General features: G+C 42.3%; 1 protein-coding gene across 1 annotated transcript in view; it reads left to right on the forward strand.

Moving 5' to 3' along the window:
• The window catches only part of Dnhd1 (dynein heavy chain domain 1), a 76,125-nt gene that overhangs the window by 53,574 nt on the left and 6,704 nt on the right, over positions 1-15,847 (forward strand). The window contains exons 26-33 of the mRNA XM_074084813.1: positions 4,987-6,628; positions 6,793-7,001; positions 7,219-7,423; positions 7,499-7,601; positions 12,555-12,704; positions 12,947-13,129; positions 13,260-13,691; positions 13,881-14,346. Of these exons, the coding sequence (XP_073940914.1) occupies positions 4,987-6,628; positions 6,793-7,001; positions 7,219-7,423; positions 7,499-7,601; positions 12,555-12,704; positions 12,947-13,129; positions 13,260-13,691; positions 13,881-14,346 (3,390 nt within the window). The remainder of the gene's footprint in view (positions 1-4,986; positions 6,629-6,792; positions 7,002-7,218; positions 7,424-7,498; positions 7,602-12,554; positions 12,705-12,946; positions 13,130-13,259; positions 13,692-13,880; positions 14,347-15,847) is intronic.

The following is a 15,847-nucleotide window of genomic DNA, read 5'->3' on the forward strand; positions in this document are numbered from 1 at the left end:
GATGGTGGGACAGCATCTCTAACACTTGTCAGCCTAAAATTCTTTTTCTAGCAAAGATATCCTTCACAGATGAGGGTGAAAGAAAATATTTCAGACACCTGCATGTTGAGAGAGTTCATTGCTGCTAGAACTTAAGTACAAGTAATGCTAAAAACTACTCTTCAGGCAGAAGGGAAATAATAGCAGATGGAAACCAGATCTACAGAAAAGTATGAAGGGCATCAAAAATAGTATGAATGTGTCACATATAACTATCTTTTCTCCCTGTACTTTCCTTAAAAGACAGTTAATAGTTTAAAATAAAAATAATAACATTGTTAGAAGAGTTGGTAATGTAATAGAAGTAAAAGAGACAGTAAAAGGATGAAGTGGGGAAATAAGTGAACTGAATTATACTGTCTCTCATTTCTTATATTTGTGAAATGGAGAGTGTTAAGTATGAAGTAAGAAGGGTGAAATAAGAAATGGGAAAGGTCAGGTATGAAGTGTGAAGTAGTTCAATATTATTTCTAATACTGGTAATTTAAGGGAGATATCATTAACTGTAGAAAAATTACTAAATGATATTAATAATAATAAAGAGTGTAGCAAAGGCTGGATATGGTGGTGCATGCCTTTGTTCCAAGCATCAGAAGACTGAGGCAGGAGGATCTCTTGAGTCCAAGAGTTCAAGGCTAGTCTGGACAATACAGTGAGACCTTCATCTCGAAACTTTCTTTTAAAAAAAGAATATAGCTTAAGAACCAATAAATACAATGTGATAATAAAATATTTAAGTTAGCAAAAGGAAGTAATAAAGCTAGAGAGGAATAATAAAAGAAACAAGGGCAGGAGGTATGACTCAAATGATAAAGCACTTGCCTAGCAAGCTCAAGCCCTGAATTCAAACCTCAGCAACACCCCAAAAAAGAAGGAAAAAAAACCCCAAATAACTGGGCACTGATGGCTCATGACTATAATCCTAGCCACTCAGGAGACAGAGATCAGGAGGGTTACAGTTTGAAGCCAGCCTTGGGCAAATAGTTCTTGAGGCTCTATCTTGAAAAACAGCCATCACAATAAAGGGCTGGCGGAATGCCTCAAGCAGTGAGAGTGCCTGTCTAGCAAGTGTGAGCCCCTGAGTCCAAACCTCAGTGCTGTCAAAAGAAAAGGAGAACAAGTAACAATATGATAGATATAAACCAGGCATATCAATAAGTGCATTAAATGTAAATAGACTAAGCACTCCAAGTAAAAAGCCAACAACATTGTCAGACTAGCTGAAAAAAAATCAGACAAGCTGAATGTTGTCTAAGAGATGTGCTTTTGTGGGTTGTGGGCATGGTTCCAGTGGTAGAGTGCCTGCCTAGCAAATGTGAGGCCCTGTGTTCAAACACCAGTACTGCTAAAAAGACATGCACTTCTCTTTTTTGTGTGTGGTTCTGGGATTTGAACTCAGGGCCTACACCTTGAGCTACTCCACCAGCCCTTTTTCATGAAGGGTTTTTGCGAGATAGGGTCTTATGGTGCTATTTGCCTGGGCTGGCTTTAAACCACAATCCTCCTGATCTCTGCCTCCTGAGTAGCTAGGATTACAGGCACGAGCCACTGGCAACCAGCACCCTTTTTTTTTTCTATTTTATTAGCATATACTAATTTTATAACATAATGGGTTTCATTATGACATTTCCATACATGTATATAATGTACTTTGATCTATTACCCTTTCTTATTTTAAAATTTCAGCTTAAGATTCCAGAAGAAGGGACAGGATATAGGTGGCTCATGCCTGTAATCCTAGCTACTGAGGAGGGTAGAGATCAGGAGGATCCATTAGAAGCCATCCCCCAGCAAATTGTTCAGGAGATCCTATCTCAAAAAAAAACATCACAAAAAAGGGTTGGCAGGGTGACTCAAGTGGTAAGAGAGGCTGCCTAGCAAGTGTGAGGCCCTGAGTTCAAACCCCAGTGCTTCCAAAAATAAATAATAAAATTTTTAAAAAGAATCTAGAAAAAAAAGAACAAGTTTAAACCCAAAACAATTAGAAGAAAATAAATAATAAGATGAACAGAAATCAATGAAATAGAAAAATAAATTATAGAGAATTTCAACGAAGCCATAATTTTTTTTTTAAAATGGTGAAGATGAAAATTGAATCTACTAAATCTACTACTGAAACCTACTGAAGCCAGGTGTGGGGACACATGCCTATAATGCTAGCACTTCAGAGGGCGAGGCAGGAGGATTGCAAACTTAAGGCCAGCCTTGACTACATAGTAAGACCCTGCGTGAAAAAAACAAAACCAAAGCCAGGTGCCAATGACCCATGCCTGTAATACTAACCATTTGAGAGGGTGAGATCAGCAGAACCATAATTTGGAGCTAGCCAGGGAAGGAAGAGGAAGTAGGAGACTCCATCTCAACCAATAGCTAGACTCAGTAGCATGCACCTGTCATCCCAAGCTTCTCAGGGAGGTTGAGGTAGGAGGACCTCGGCTCCAGGTCAGCCCTGGCCAAAAAAAAAATTTTTCTGAGGGCTTAACTAGTAGAGCACCTGCCTTGCAAGCTTGAGGCCCTGAACTCAAACCCCAGTAGAACCAAAAACGATAAAAAGTTTGTGAGACCTCATCCAAAGTAAAAAAGCTGGGAATGGTGGTGTATGCCAGTCATTCCACGATTGTGGGAATCTTCAAATAGGAGGATCACAGTCAAGGCCTGCCCAGGCAAAAAGCAAGACCCTCTCTCCAAAATAACCAGATCAAAAAAGGGCTGGAGGTATGGCTCAAGCAGTAAAGCGCCTGCCTAGCAAGTGTGAAGCCCTGAGCTCAAACCCCAGTACCACCAAAAACAAACAAGGAAACCAAAAACAACAAACCCTACAGACAACTAGTACTTAATGGTAAAATATTGAACACTTTTTTCCAAAGATTAATCAAAAAAGCAGAGGTACACAGTCTCATTGCTTCTATTCAGTATTGTACTCAAGACCCACATTAATGAATAAGATATGAAAGAAAAATAAAAGTCCTTAAAATTGGAAAGGACAAAGTAAAACTGGATTAGCATATAACGTGATTGTCTACATAGAGAATCCTAAGGATTCTACAAAGGAAACCCTACAAAATAACTAGAATAAATAAGCTTAATAAGGGTCACTGGACTTAATTAAGTGAAATCACTTGTGCTTCTATAGCCTATATTCTATATATTCTATATACAATTGAAATTTTAATTTATTATTTAGCATCTAAAAACTTAAAATACTTAGGAATAAACGTAATGAAAAAATACAAGATTTGTGCATTGAAAATGATGAAAGGTCACGGTCATGGATTAGAAGTATATTTCATTAAGGTGCCTGTTCTTTCCAAATTAATGTATAGATTCAGTCTACATTTGAATAGAGGGTTTGTTTGGGGCTTTTTGGTGGAAATTGACAGGCTCGTTCTGAAAGTTATATGGACAATCCAAAAGACCTACAAGGGCCAAAACAGCTATGATAAATGCATATATCTGACAAAAGACTTATACCCAGAATACAAAAAAGACTACAGCCTATAGTCAACTTCCTTGCCACTGCTACAGTGCCAGGGTGTTGTGAGCACCCACTTTGCCCTTTTGACTCTTCACTGTGCTGGTCCTAGACAGCATGACCCAGGCCACCCTGTTGAGTAGGCATGCATGTTTGCTGATGAAAACAAAAATTATCTCAATATTTTCAAGTGGATGAAAGTCTTGAAACACTTCACAAAAGAAGTACAGGTGGGCCAATGACACATAAAAAGATGCTTGATATTAAGCAACAGTGAACTGCAAATTAAAACTACTCTGTGATAATACTTCTCATCCATTAGGAAGCTTGCAAGTAGAAAAACTGACACATTTTTTTGAAGAGGTAAGTATGGAACTCTCACACTTTGCTGGTGAGAATGTACAAACACAATTTTTTGGCACTACTGGGGTTTGAGTTCAGGGCTTTGAACTTGTGAGGCAGGTGCTCTACTACTTAAGTCACACTTCCAGCCGATTTTTAAATTTTTTTAAATTAAATTTTATTTTATTTAAGCATTTTAATTTAAAAATGTTTACCAGTTTTCCTACTAAGTTAAATATGTTTTTGCCATATGACCCAGCAATCCACTCTTAGGTGTTCACTCAAGTGAAATGACAACACATATCCACAAATAAATTTGTACACAAATACAGCATTATTCTGACTAGCCAAACATGGCAACAACCTAATGACCACCAGGGTGTTGTTGATGGATCTACAAATTGTAGTGTTTTCAAAATGGAATACTATTCAGAAATAAAATGATACACACTACTGATACACAAAAACATGGATGAATGTCAAAAATGCTAAGTGAAAGACGACAGACATGATGAAGCACCTACTGTGTGATTCTATTTATATAAAGTCTTAGACTAGGCACTGCTCACTTACAGTGATAGAAAACAGATCAGAGAGCAATGCCTGGAACAGTGATGGCAGGGGCACTAGGTCAACTTTCTGGGGTGTTGAAAATGTTCTAAATATTATTGAGGTGGTGGTTACACACGTATGTACACTGTCAAAATCCATTGAACAATATACTTAAAATGTGTGTATTTTATTTTATGTAAATCAGGTCATGAAGATGAATTTTAAAAAGTCGACTCTGATGGAAATCATCGCCATTTTCCCCCTAACTGTGATCTGATCCACTTTCCAACTGTCTCGACTTCCAAATCTTACTGCAGTGTTCATTTTCCTTAAATTAATGAATAATCTATCATAAGAAGTAGGATCTAGGGGAGAAGAGAGAAGAAATTACCCACTTTCAGGGAATATGTAGAGAGAAAAATGACTGCTTAGATTTCACCAAGTCCTAACACATGAGATCTATAGAATCCCCTTATAACTCTGTATACATCTAAAATAGAGCCAGGAGGCAGGAATAGGAAAAATAGGGGACACTTTCATGTAGACTTTCACACATATTCACTGTTTTTCATGTCCCACAGACCCACAGAAGAGCTGCCAGCCAGTGTTGGAAACTCTGCGCCAGGCCATGGATGGAACTGTGTATGCCCACATCACCTTGGAACTGCAGACACTACAGCCTGCAGTCAACTTCCTTGCCACTGCTACAGTGCCAGGGTTCTGTGAGCGCCCGCTCTGCCCACGTCTCTTTCGACTTTTCACTGTGCTGGCCCTAGACAGCATGACCCAGGCCACTATGTTGAGCAGGCATGCACCTAGCATCCAAGCCTGGCTTGAGCACTTCCCCTCTGTGGAGCGGGAGAGCATTTTGGCAAAAGCACTGGTCTGGGCCTCAATGGAGGCCTGGGAGGCTGTGTGCAACTGCTTCATGCCTTCACCCCTCCACCCACACTACCGCTTCTCCCTGCACTCTGTGAGCCACCTTCTGGGGAGCCTACAGCTACTGCCTAGCAAAATGGGCTCTCGAGGCTTTGTAGACTGTTGTGACCATGAGGAGCACCTACGCCGGGTGTCAGGCTTGCGCGGCACTCGCCTGGCTGTCATGATGGTCATGCGCAGCATGGTACGCCTTTGGATGCACGAGGCACAGAGAACCTTTTGTGACCGGCTGGACAGCCCTAGGGAACGCTCCTACTGTGCTAAACTGCTCTTAGAAGTAGCTCAGGGTATCTTCTGCTGTGGGTCATGGACCCAGCACTCAAACAAGGACCGTGAGGAAGAGGAGGAAGAGGAGGAGGAGGAGGAAGAGGAGGAGGAGGAAGAGGAAAAGGAGGAGAGGGTTCCTGAAGTAGAATCTGAAGGGGAATTGGCCCAGTGGGAGGACTTAAGCAACAGCAACAGTGAAGCAGAGCAGGAAGAGGACCCTTACGGCTTTCAGCCCACCGCAGTCTCACACTGCAGTGAACCAACTGTAGCACTATCCATAAGGTCAATAAACAGGGAAACCACAGAAAGAAAAGGCCACAAAATAAAGCAGGAAGAAGAAACAAGGGCTCCTAGCAGTAAGAAGTCAAAGAAATCCAAGATTTGTTGGAAAAAGGCACTCCAGGCAGACTTGATTTCGCCCTTGTTGCTACCTGTGCTACTACTCCGTCCCCGGGAAGAGCCCTCAGATATAGTCTTTAGTCAGGAACTGATACTAGGATCTGACTCTGAGAACCCAAACTTGTACCTAGAACGGGAGTGGAAAAACCTAGAAGAGCAGCTGGCCACTTCAGCTGCTCAGCTGAGGTTGAGTCCCCACCTTGCCCGGTGCCACTCCATGGTCCAGCATGTGGCCCGCCTGGTCCGGGTGATGGCCAGACCCCGGCAGCATGGCCTACTGCTTGCAGGTGCTCTGGGTACTGGGCGCCGTACTGCCATCACTCTGGCCACTAGCATTTGTCAGGCCCATCTCTTCCATCTGCCATCTGGGTCAGAGGAGGCCATTTTCCAGTGTCTACGAGATGCCAGCTGGCACGCAGGCATGTTAAGCCAGCCAGTGGCCCTACTAGTGCCCAAGAGTGTGGATCTCATTACCCTTCATCGCTTGGTGGCTCTGGCAACCTCAGGCAGTTTCCCTGACCAGTACACAGAGGCAGATCTGGATAATATCGAAGAACATCTCCCCAGGGAGAACCTTAGTATCAAGCATAACATTAAGAAGGAAACGATTTTGCAAAGGTAAGGCCCAGAACTTCATACCTGAGTCTGTTCTGCTCTTTCTCTTTCCTGGCCAAAGTAGGGGCTCAGAAGGTGAGGGATAAGGGGGACAGGTGTGGAACTGGGACCTCACTGGGGCAAACAAGGGTCAAGAGGAAGACAGCAGCTGAATTCTTCATGTACAGGTTCTACCAACAAGTGTGTAGCAATCTGCACATGTTTTTCCTGATTGGAGATGACCAGACCCAGAAGCAGCTGCCCTCTACCCTTTTTCTGAGGCTGCTTCAACTGGCCACTGCCAGCATTGACCGCTATGAACCCTGGGATCAAACTTCCCTGGTCATGGTTGCCCAGTACCACCTGAAGGATGCTCATAGTCCACCCCTTGATGACGGTGAGCCATTTTCACTTGTCCTCACCACTTATCTCAATCAGCTTCCAATGAGAGTTATTATCTGTCTTTCCTCTCCTCTCCTCTCCTTTCCTCTTCTCTCTTGCCTCTCTCTCTCCTTAACATTTTCTGCCCTCCTTTCTGACCTAAGAAAGGGTCCCTTTTCATTTCTTATCCCCTACAAGTCCACAACACCAGGCTAAAGCCATGCCCATTGCAGGCCCCTTGAAATGCCCAGACCTCCAGGCCTCAATTCCCAGTGTGGCCAAAGCCATGGCTCTCATCCACCTTTCGGCTACCTACTACTACGAGCACCTGTGCCCTGGATTGCCACTTGTCACCCCCAAGACCTTCCTAGACTTCTTGGACACCTTCATACTACAGCAGCAACATATGATCCTGCAGATAAAGAATAGTGGCCAGCGGTAAGTGGCCCCATTCTCTGTAGTTTACCTCCTTCTGCCCCCTTGAGTTCACTCACTAGGACATTGTGTCTCCAGGATTCACAATGCCCTGGAGAATCTGAGAATGCTGATTGAGCAGCACAGTGTTCAAAGTAACCTGGTCTTCAACTTGGAAGAGGAGCTAAAAGGCTCCCACAAGGTAAGAGGGAAAAAATTGTGAGACTTATACAGTATGTCAAAGCAGGAGCACAAAAGGGGACTTGGGAGAAACCAACCAAAGTGAACCTTAGTTTGTATTTCCTAGAGTCTCCCTTTCCCCAGGGGATCTCCCTAGTCCCTGCTGCCTTTTCCTTTAGGGCACAGGCTCGAAAGTCTCCCACCACACAGCTGAGATCAGATTGATGCTTCGTGACGCAAGAATCCCAAGTGTCTGTTTCTGATTGCTCTTAGTGTCTTAACTATGTGAAGTTTGGTATATTCCCAAGATCTCTAAATTGTCATGAGAGATCGGGCAGGGGTTACATTCTCACAGTCACCTCTCTTATCCTCTTCCTTTGAATTCATTATCACTACTAATTAGCTCACTTCCTGTAGCCATCTTTTTTCCCCCAAATACTACTTTGTACTTACATCTCTTTCTTCCAAAAATGCACCAATGCTGTTGTGTACAGTGAAGAAATGTGGATAGGTGATGATGGCAGGGGGAAATGTACACTTAGAGCAAAGAAACAGAAGTATATTTAAATGCTCTACTAGACATCAATGTCCTAAATTTCTTTAGTCACCGCCCCCCTCCCCCACCACACCAGGCATTTCCCAGTGACCAACTTTTCTCTTGACCTTCTTCTCCCAACATCTGCTCCACAATATTTCTTTAGAGCACCCCCAATACAGTTTTCACAGAAGAAGAGATAGGTTGTTTTTCTAGTCCACAATCCAAATCCTTTTGCTTTATTATATAGAGCAATCATTTTTGACTAAATAAACCTCTTGTATCTGGTTAAAACTGATGGAGTGGAACACATCATACCTTCTATAGCCAAAACTCCCAGTTAAAGATATTTTCCCACACTAAAGAGTTTTGTTTTGTTTTTAGGAAGAGGAATTTTGAAATAGCGTTTTCCTTCCTGCTGCGTAAGACTTTGGAAAAGGTTCAGGGTTAACTATAGAGAAGTTGAATGAGCATCTATCTCACTATTATGTAATCTTCCTGACTTTCTAGTAGGATTTCAGCCATTACAAATCCTAATACATAGCTGACTTTTTCATATGGGTGCCCTCAGGACTGTCACCTAATGTTACATAACTCTAGAGGCGTGGCTTACATCGATGGTGAGTCCACCTGCCATGGTCTGCCTAGTGTTCTTTGTAAAGTGTGCCCTGTGGAGTTCTCAAGGTGCTTGGGGTCCTCCTGCTACCCACCACCTAGGATGACCAATTTATATTAGACCTTAGGACTAGGTTGAGTTGCAAAAAGAAGAAAAGAAAGTAAGAAGGGTACAGGAATCCCCTTGTTTCTCAAATTTCAGTGTCTTGTCTTGGGCCCTACCTTTTCCTGAGATGACTGATACCAGGAATTGTTAACCTGGTTTACAAGTCCTGCCATTCCTTAGTCATTTATATAAGATTACAATATAATACACCCAAAATATGGTTAAGAGACATTTATAGTCTCATAAGTCATTCACAGATCTCTTGGTTATTCACTCAACAGCCATAATAGTGTTTATGTCTTATAATGTTCTCCACCCCAGGAAGTGGTACCCCCATCCACTTAGTCATGTAAGCCAAATTCTAGGAATCATTCTGGGACCTTCCCATTTCCTTTCTCTCTCACATTCAATTGGTTCATTTTTTTCATTACTACTTTCAACAAAAATAATTGATCTCTATAATTTTTCCAGGCACTCATTAAAATCTATGTTTATGTTTATAGCTGTGTCTACGTCCAGATAGATAGATAGATAAAAAGATTCCTTGCCACCACCTTCTGAGGCAGCTATCCCTTTCCAACCTTATTAATGAGAAAATGGAGATTCAAAGAGGTTAGAGAAACTTCCCTAACTTCATGAGGTTATGAGGAGGATTAAATGAGATCTTACTTGTAACATTTAGAAGTGCTGACATACAGTAAGAGCTCAATACATGTGAGTTACCATTAATATTGTATTAGATTGCCTCTAATAAGAAGAGCTAAGCACTGTGCTTGCTTTCCATTAAATGAAATTAATGAAGTGCATCAAAGTTGATGCCTATTCTTGAGTGGTCCTATGTGTATTTGTATTTCCTTATTAACACTTGGAATTGGGAATTTTATAGTTATTACAGTAAGTAGTTTTCTTTTTTGGGGACTGTAGGTGTGCACCTCCATGCCAAGCTCCCAGTAAGTAATTTTCTAAAGTTGACAACTTAGAGAATAAAATAAATCTGTTATTTCGTTTTACAGTCTCATGTTTACTGTTATGTAAGTATTCGGTATGTGAATTACACAGTTTATTAAAACTTCATGCCTTTTCATTATCTCTAATTTGCGCTCTCAACTTAATGTTATAGAATGCTTCTTTAAAGATGCTTTAATGAAAATTTAAGAATATATAGGTATGTGTGTCAATTAATAAATTAATAAATATTTTTCATATTTATTTTTTAAAAACACCCCTAATTGCCTGACTAAATGGTATTTAAAATGAACCCTCCAAATGTCTGGTAATAGTATCAAAAATTTCTTGTGTTGGATGCTTTTAGCCATCCATGTTAAATGTTCCTGAAGTAGTTTAAAATTGTTTGCATTTTATATTACTATGGTGTCTGTGTGTGCCAAATTTCTAAATATTCAGTATTAACGTAGTACCTTAAAAATCTTTAAATTACTTTGCCTTTTAGTGTTGAGATGAAAAGATATAGTGTTGTATATAAAGTGCTTTCTGCCTCCAAGAAGAAAGGAGCCAGCATGTAATTTATTAGCAATGATGTGAGAAATGCATACATTATGAGTTACTTCCTGACAGTGAGACAATTTCAATTATTAGTCACAGAAGCCAAATTAAGAAAATAAAACAGTTAAACTCGAGTTTAACTGCTGCATCTTCCCAAGTTATAGATTATTACCCCTGGTACAAATTGTACCAGGTAAGTTGTTAACCTGTGTGTCCATAGTGTCCTCATTTGCAAGTTGGGGAGAAGCTTTACTCTTAAGAGTAAAGAGGATTAATATATTTATATTACATTACATATTAATATATACTATATATTAACATATTAAATTACTGAGAACAGTTCTGGCACATAGTAAATAACGTTAGTTGTCAGCATAAACACAAGACTTAAAGTTTTGCAGTTGATGCATAAGATTTGATTTATATATGGGTTAGCACAGACATCAGTGATAGTCTTGATAGCAAACAAATAGAGGTCAAATATTAATGCTTATATATAGATAGCTGAAAATATGTTTGAAACAAAGTAAACAAATGAGAGCTATGCTACCTTAAAGTTGTACTACCTTGCTCTTTGCTATTCACTGCCATTAGGGAAGTAGCATAAGATAAAATAATAGATAAAAGTCTCTCAAGACTAAATCTCAGGTAAACTCACATTCTTTGGAAGTGCCTTTCTTCATCAATAACATTTTTTGTAATTATGTAAATTGATAAGATATTTCTCATCAAATCCCATTTATATTCTATAAGAACCTTATGCCTTAATGTTTCTATCTTGAATAAAATAGCTGTCAAAAAAAAGTTGATGCCTGAAGATTAGGTAAGATTTGGTCAGGTGGAGAGGTGGGTGGAAAGGAAGAATGTCCCAGGCTGAAGCAATAGTATATATAAAAGCCCTGAGGAAGCAAGTGAAATATGCCACATTAGAGGAACTAGAAGTCAAGAATGGCTGGAGAGTACTATGCCGGGAGAGGAGAAAAAGATGGGGCTGGAAAGATGAGTAGGGGCCCGGGCAAGGAGGCATTTCTTTAGCCAAATGTAGGAATCACAAGTGTTAAGGGACATGATGATGATGAGATTCAGTTTTTAGAAAACAAATCAGGCTGCAGAGTGGAGAATGGATGAGAGGTCTGAAATAAGAGCAGAAACTGAGAGACTGGTTAGGAAGCTAGTGCAGGTAAAGAGAGATCCTGAGTGTGTGCGACAGATATTGGTGATGGAAATGTACATAAGAGACATTTAGAAGGTAAAATTGAAAGATCTCAGAGATGGGCTGGGTTTGAGGAAATAGAGAAGATGGGACAGGGGAGCTAAGGGGCATAACCAACATATTCATTTGGGGTGCATGTAGGGTCTGGGGGGGCCTGTGAAAGGTCAAAGTAGAGATTTTCAGTAAGCAAATGGATACATAGTATAGGGCTTAGGCAAAAACATGGAGAGAGAGAGAGGAAGGAAGGAAGGAAGGGAGGAAGGGAGGAAGAAAGGAAGGAAGGAAGGAAGGAAGGAATGGGAGGGAGAGAGGAAGGAGAGAGAGAGGAAGGAGGAAGAGAAGAGGGAGGGAGAGAGGAAGGAAGGAGAGAGGAAGGAACGGAGGAAGGAAGGGAGTGAGGAAGGAGGGAGAGAGGAAGGACAAGAATGACAAAGAGAGATTTGGCAGTTTTTAGAATGCAAGTATAACATACTTAAAATGAAAGCCTGGGATTAGGGAGAGTATAGGGTAAGAAGATTAAAATGGTAGGGTAAGAAGAGAGGGGGGGCCATGAAAAAAATTGCTGAGGAATAGTGAAGGGAGAGAAAATGAAGAGATTGAGAATGAGCAGTTAGAGAAGTTGGACAAAGTCCAAGGTATGTGTATGGGGGTGGGGATGGGGGTGGGCACAGCATCATGAAGGCCAAGGAAGCAGAATGCTTCCAGAGGTAGGGAACTGTCTTCTGAGACAACTTCTGCTAAGGGTCAAGTAAGATAAGGAGTCACACACACAGGCTTTAGAGTCAGATTGCCCATGTGTTAGTAAAGTGACTGCAGAAAAAACAATTCACTTGGGGCTGCATTACTGGATATATAACTGAAAGACCAAATCCTGACAAATCCGGAACTCAGTCTCTGTCTGTGGCCTACTTGGAGTTCAACTTGTTCATCCTGGAAGTCTCCCCTGGGGTGTTCCCACATGGCCCAGGATTTGGAACTGTAGAGTTTGGATCTCTGTTCACAGATTGTCAGCATGTTTCAGCAGGAGCTAGAGCAAAGCAAGCTCCAGCACAAGCAGCAGTTGTCAGAGTGTTGGCATCAGGAAAGCCTCATTGAGAACCTGACCAAGCAACGGGATGCCCTGCAGGCTCAGCGTGATGCTTTCCAGAAGCAGGTAGACTCTGATGCCTGCCTACCCCGCTCCTCTCTGGGAGAGGACAACCCCTCATAGGATGCACAGAAGAGAAGATGGGGTGACTTGTGGCAGGGTTCCTGAGGGAACAAAGATAATAGGATAGTTTGGGGATGTCCCCTCATGAGAACTTCTAGAAGGAGATTAGAGTTACTGGAAACTCCTTGAAGAAAGAGAAAACATCTCAGGAGTTCTCTGCAGCATGCGTCTCTTTCCTTATTTAGATGGGCAAGGCATTTCTGGGTCCTCTGAGCAAGCTGCAGGTGACTGACTTTGAAGAGATACGGAGCTATCGAGCACCACCAGAATCTGTAGTCCAGGTGACAGATGCATTATGTGACCTGTTCCACCGGGAAACGGGCTGGGCCAGTGCCAAGCAACTCTTAAGCACTGAAGATTTTTATCAGGTAGGGAAGATGAGATAGCATGAAGGAGGAGAGGGGAGGCATAAAGTGGAGCTCTGGCAGGGCAACACTGTTGGGTCACGGTCCAGAGCATCTTTGTCTTCCCCTTTCCCCTTAACATACATCCTCTCAGGAGCTGGTATTCTTCCCCAAGGAGAAGCTGACAGACTCAGAGCTGATAAAGTTAAACCAAGCTCTGAAGGCTCCAGGTATGAGTGATGCAGCCCTACGAGCAGTAAGCATACCTGCAGCAAGCTTGGCAGGCTGGCTCTGGGCGGTTCTGCACTATGGGTTGGCACAGCGCCGGGGACTGCCTACGGGCCTGCTGCTGAGGCAGGTGGAAGCAACACTGACTCGGGAGCAGTCCCGCCTAGGCCAGTACCAGTTTCAGGCTCAAGAGATGTTTGAGCATACTTTGGCCCTGACTAAGAAGCTGGAGGATGCCCAAGCTTCTCACAGGCATTTGATGGAGACACTCTGTCAGGCACAGTATGGACAATATCACGAATGGCCCGTAAAGTCTGCACTGCTCACCCCCATGCACACCTGGACTACAAAGCTCCAGGTAATGAGCCCCTCCCAGATGTCTCTCCTAGTTCATTCTATGCCCCTCCTTGTGTCCTAACTACTTCTTTCTGTCCTGTTCCCTCCCCTCACCCTGTTTTCCTCCATATCCTGCCTTGTTCCTCTCTGTGTACCCTCTGGCTGGCCCTCTCACTGACCTACACACCTTTTGGTCTTTCCTCTACACCAGAAGTTGAGGGGGCAGTGCATAACTATGTTTGGAGATGCTCTGCTGTGTTCAGCTGCTATCATCTACCTGGGTCCCTTCCCACGACTGCGGCGCCAGGAGCTGATGGACAAGTGGCTGGCTCTGTGTAGGGGCTGTCAGGAGGCCCTGGGCCCAGATGATATAGCACAGGCACTGAAACAAGAGTCTGTTGTCATGCCACCAAAGATGCCTCTGCTACCCACAAGCTGTCCCTTCAGGATTCTGTCTTTGCTGAGCTGTGAATCTGAACAGTACCAGTGGGACCGAGACCAGAAGCCCCAGGCAAAGACTGCCCGCTTTGTAGGCCTGCTGCTGCGAAGCTGCAGCCACTACTACAGTTGCCGTTGGCCTCTGTTGCTTGACCGCAGCAACCAGGCCCCTATCTGGTTGAACCCACTGCCTCTGGAAGACAACAGATTCTTGGCTCCAGTACGCATTGAGGACATAGGTAAGTCAAGAATAACACAAGGCCTCTGGGCATCTGAACTGCCCAATACTCTTAGCCTTGTGTGGTCTTTCCTTTCATAGTGGAGACACTGAATTTTTATGGTCAGGATATCCCAAATTTTACCAGCCTATATTAATAAATTTGGTTACATTTACTTTTTTGTTGTTGTTTTGGCACATGTTACAATGATCTGAATCTATTTGGCCGACAGACCAGTCTATAATCTTTCACTTCTTTGGCCTGTTCAGAATTATTGGAAACTTTGCCTACAACTCAGAGCTTTACTGCCCAAATTTATCCAATGTTTGAAAATTCTAGGGGTATACTTTCATTGGCTCTCTTTGGATCAGGGATCCATCTGGGTGGCATGATGGAAGGAACATTTCCTAGGAAAAGGAAGAGGGGGGGTTTCTTTCCTGAAAGAAGGGATTGAGTAGATGAGGAAAAATGTAACCGTCTTTAGAAAAGATGTCTTTGTACATATAATGAAGATCAGGATGTTGAAATGAGATCATCCTGCTCATAAAATGAGCTGGCCCTAAATCCCACAACAAGCATCCTATAAGAGATAGAAGACAGATACACAGAAGAGAAGGCCATCTAAAGAGGGAGACAGATATTGGAGTTATATAACCACAAGCCAAAAGATACCTAGAACTATCAGAGGATAGAAGAGACAAAAAAGATTCTCCCCTAGAATCTTTGGAGGAAATGCATTCTTGCTGACATCTTGATTTCAGACTTCTGACCTCCACAACTATCAGAGAATAAGATTCTCTTTTTTTCAAGCTGCTAAATTGGTGGAAATTTGTAATGGAAGCTAGAGACTAATCCATACATCTTAGTTGCAAGATATCTGCCACTCAAGTATCACGTCAGAGTTGCTGTTGGCCATTTATATCCCTTTTATCAGGGAAGCAAAAGCTCTTCTAGAAGTCTGACTAGTCAAATTTAGTAGGCAGAATTTTGGTCCCCATGACCTTTCCCCTTTTTTTCCCCCCTACTGCTGGGGATTGAATCCAGAGCCTCACACATGCTAGGCAGGTGCTATACCACTGAAATACACCCACAGCCTATGACCTTTGCCTTCTGGTGTTACTCCCATGATTCTGTTACATGATAAGAAAGACTTTGTAGATGTAATTAAGGTTACTAATCAATTGGTCTTAAAATAGAGATATTCTGGATAATTCAGGTGGGCCTGATGTAATCAAATGAGCCCTTCAAAGAAGAAAGGAGAAAACAGAGATATTTGAAACATAATAAGGACTCAATAGACTGTTGTAAGTATAAGAAGGAAACGAATTCTGTCAAAAATCAGTTAAGAGCTAGGCACAAGCTTCAGGAAACTAAAGTCTAAGGATTACACAAGCCCAGGAGTTTGAGGACAGTATGAGCAATATAGTAAGATACCATCTCCAAAACAAAAAAATCCAAGAAGCCTGTAAGAGGACCTCAAGCCCCAGATGGGACCTTGATTTTAGTCCAGTGTAGTGCTGAG

The sequence above is a fragment of the Castor canadensis genome, chromosome 1, assembly GCF_047511655.1.
Source record: "Castor canadensis chromosome 1, mCasCan1.hap1v2, whole genome shotgun sequence".
Classification (NCBI taxonomy): Eukaryota; Metazoa; Chordata; class Mammalia; order Rodentia; family Castoridae; genus Castor; species Castor canadensis.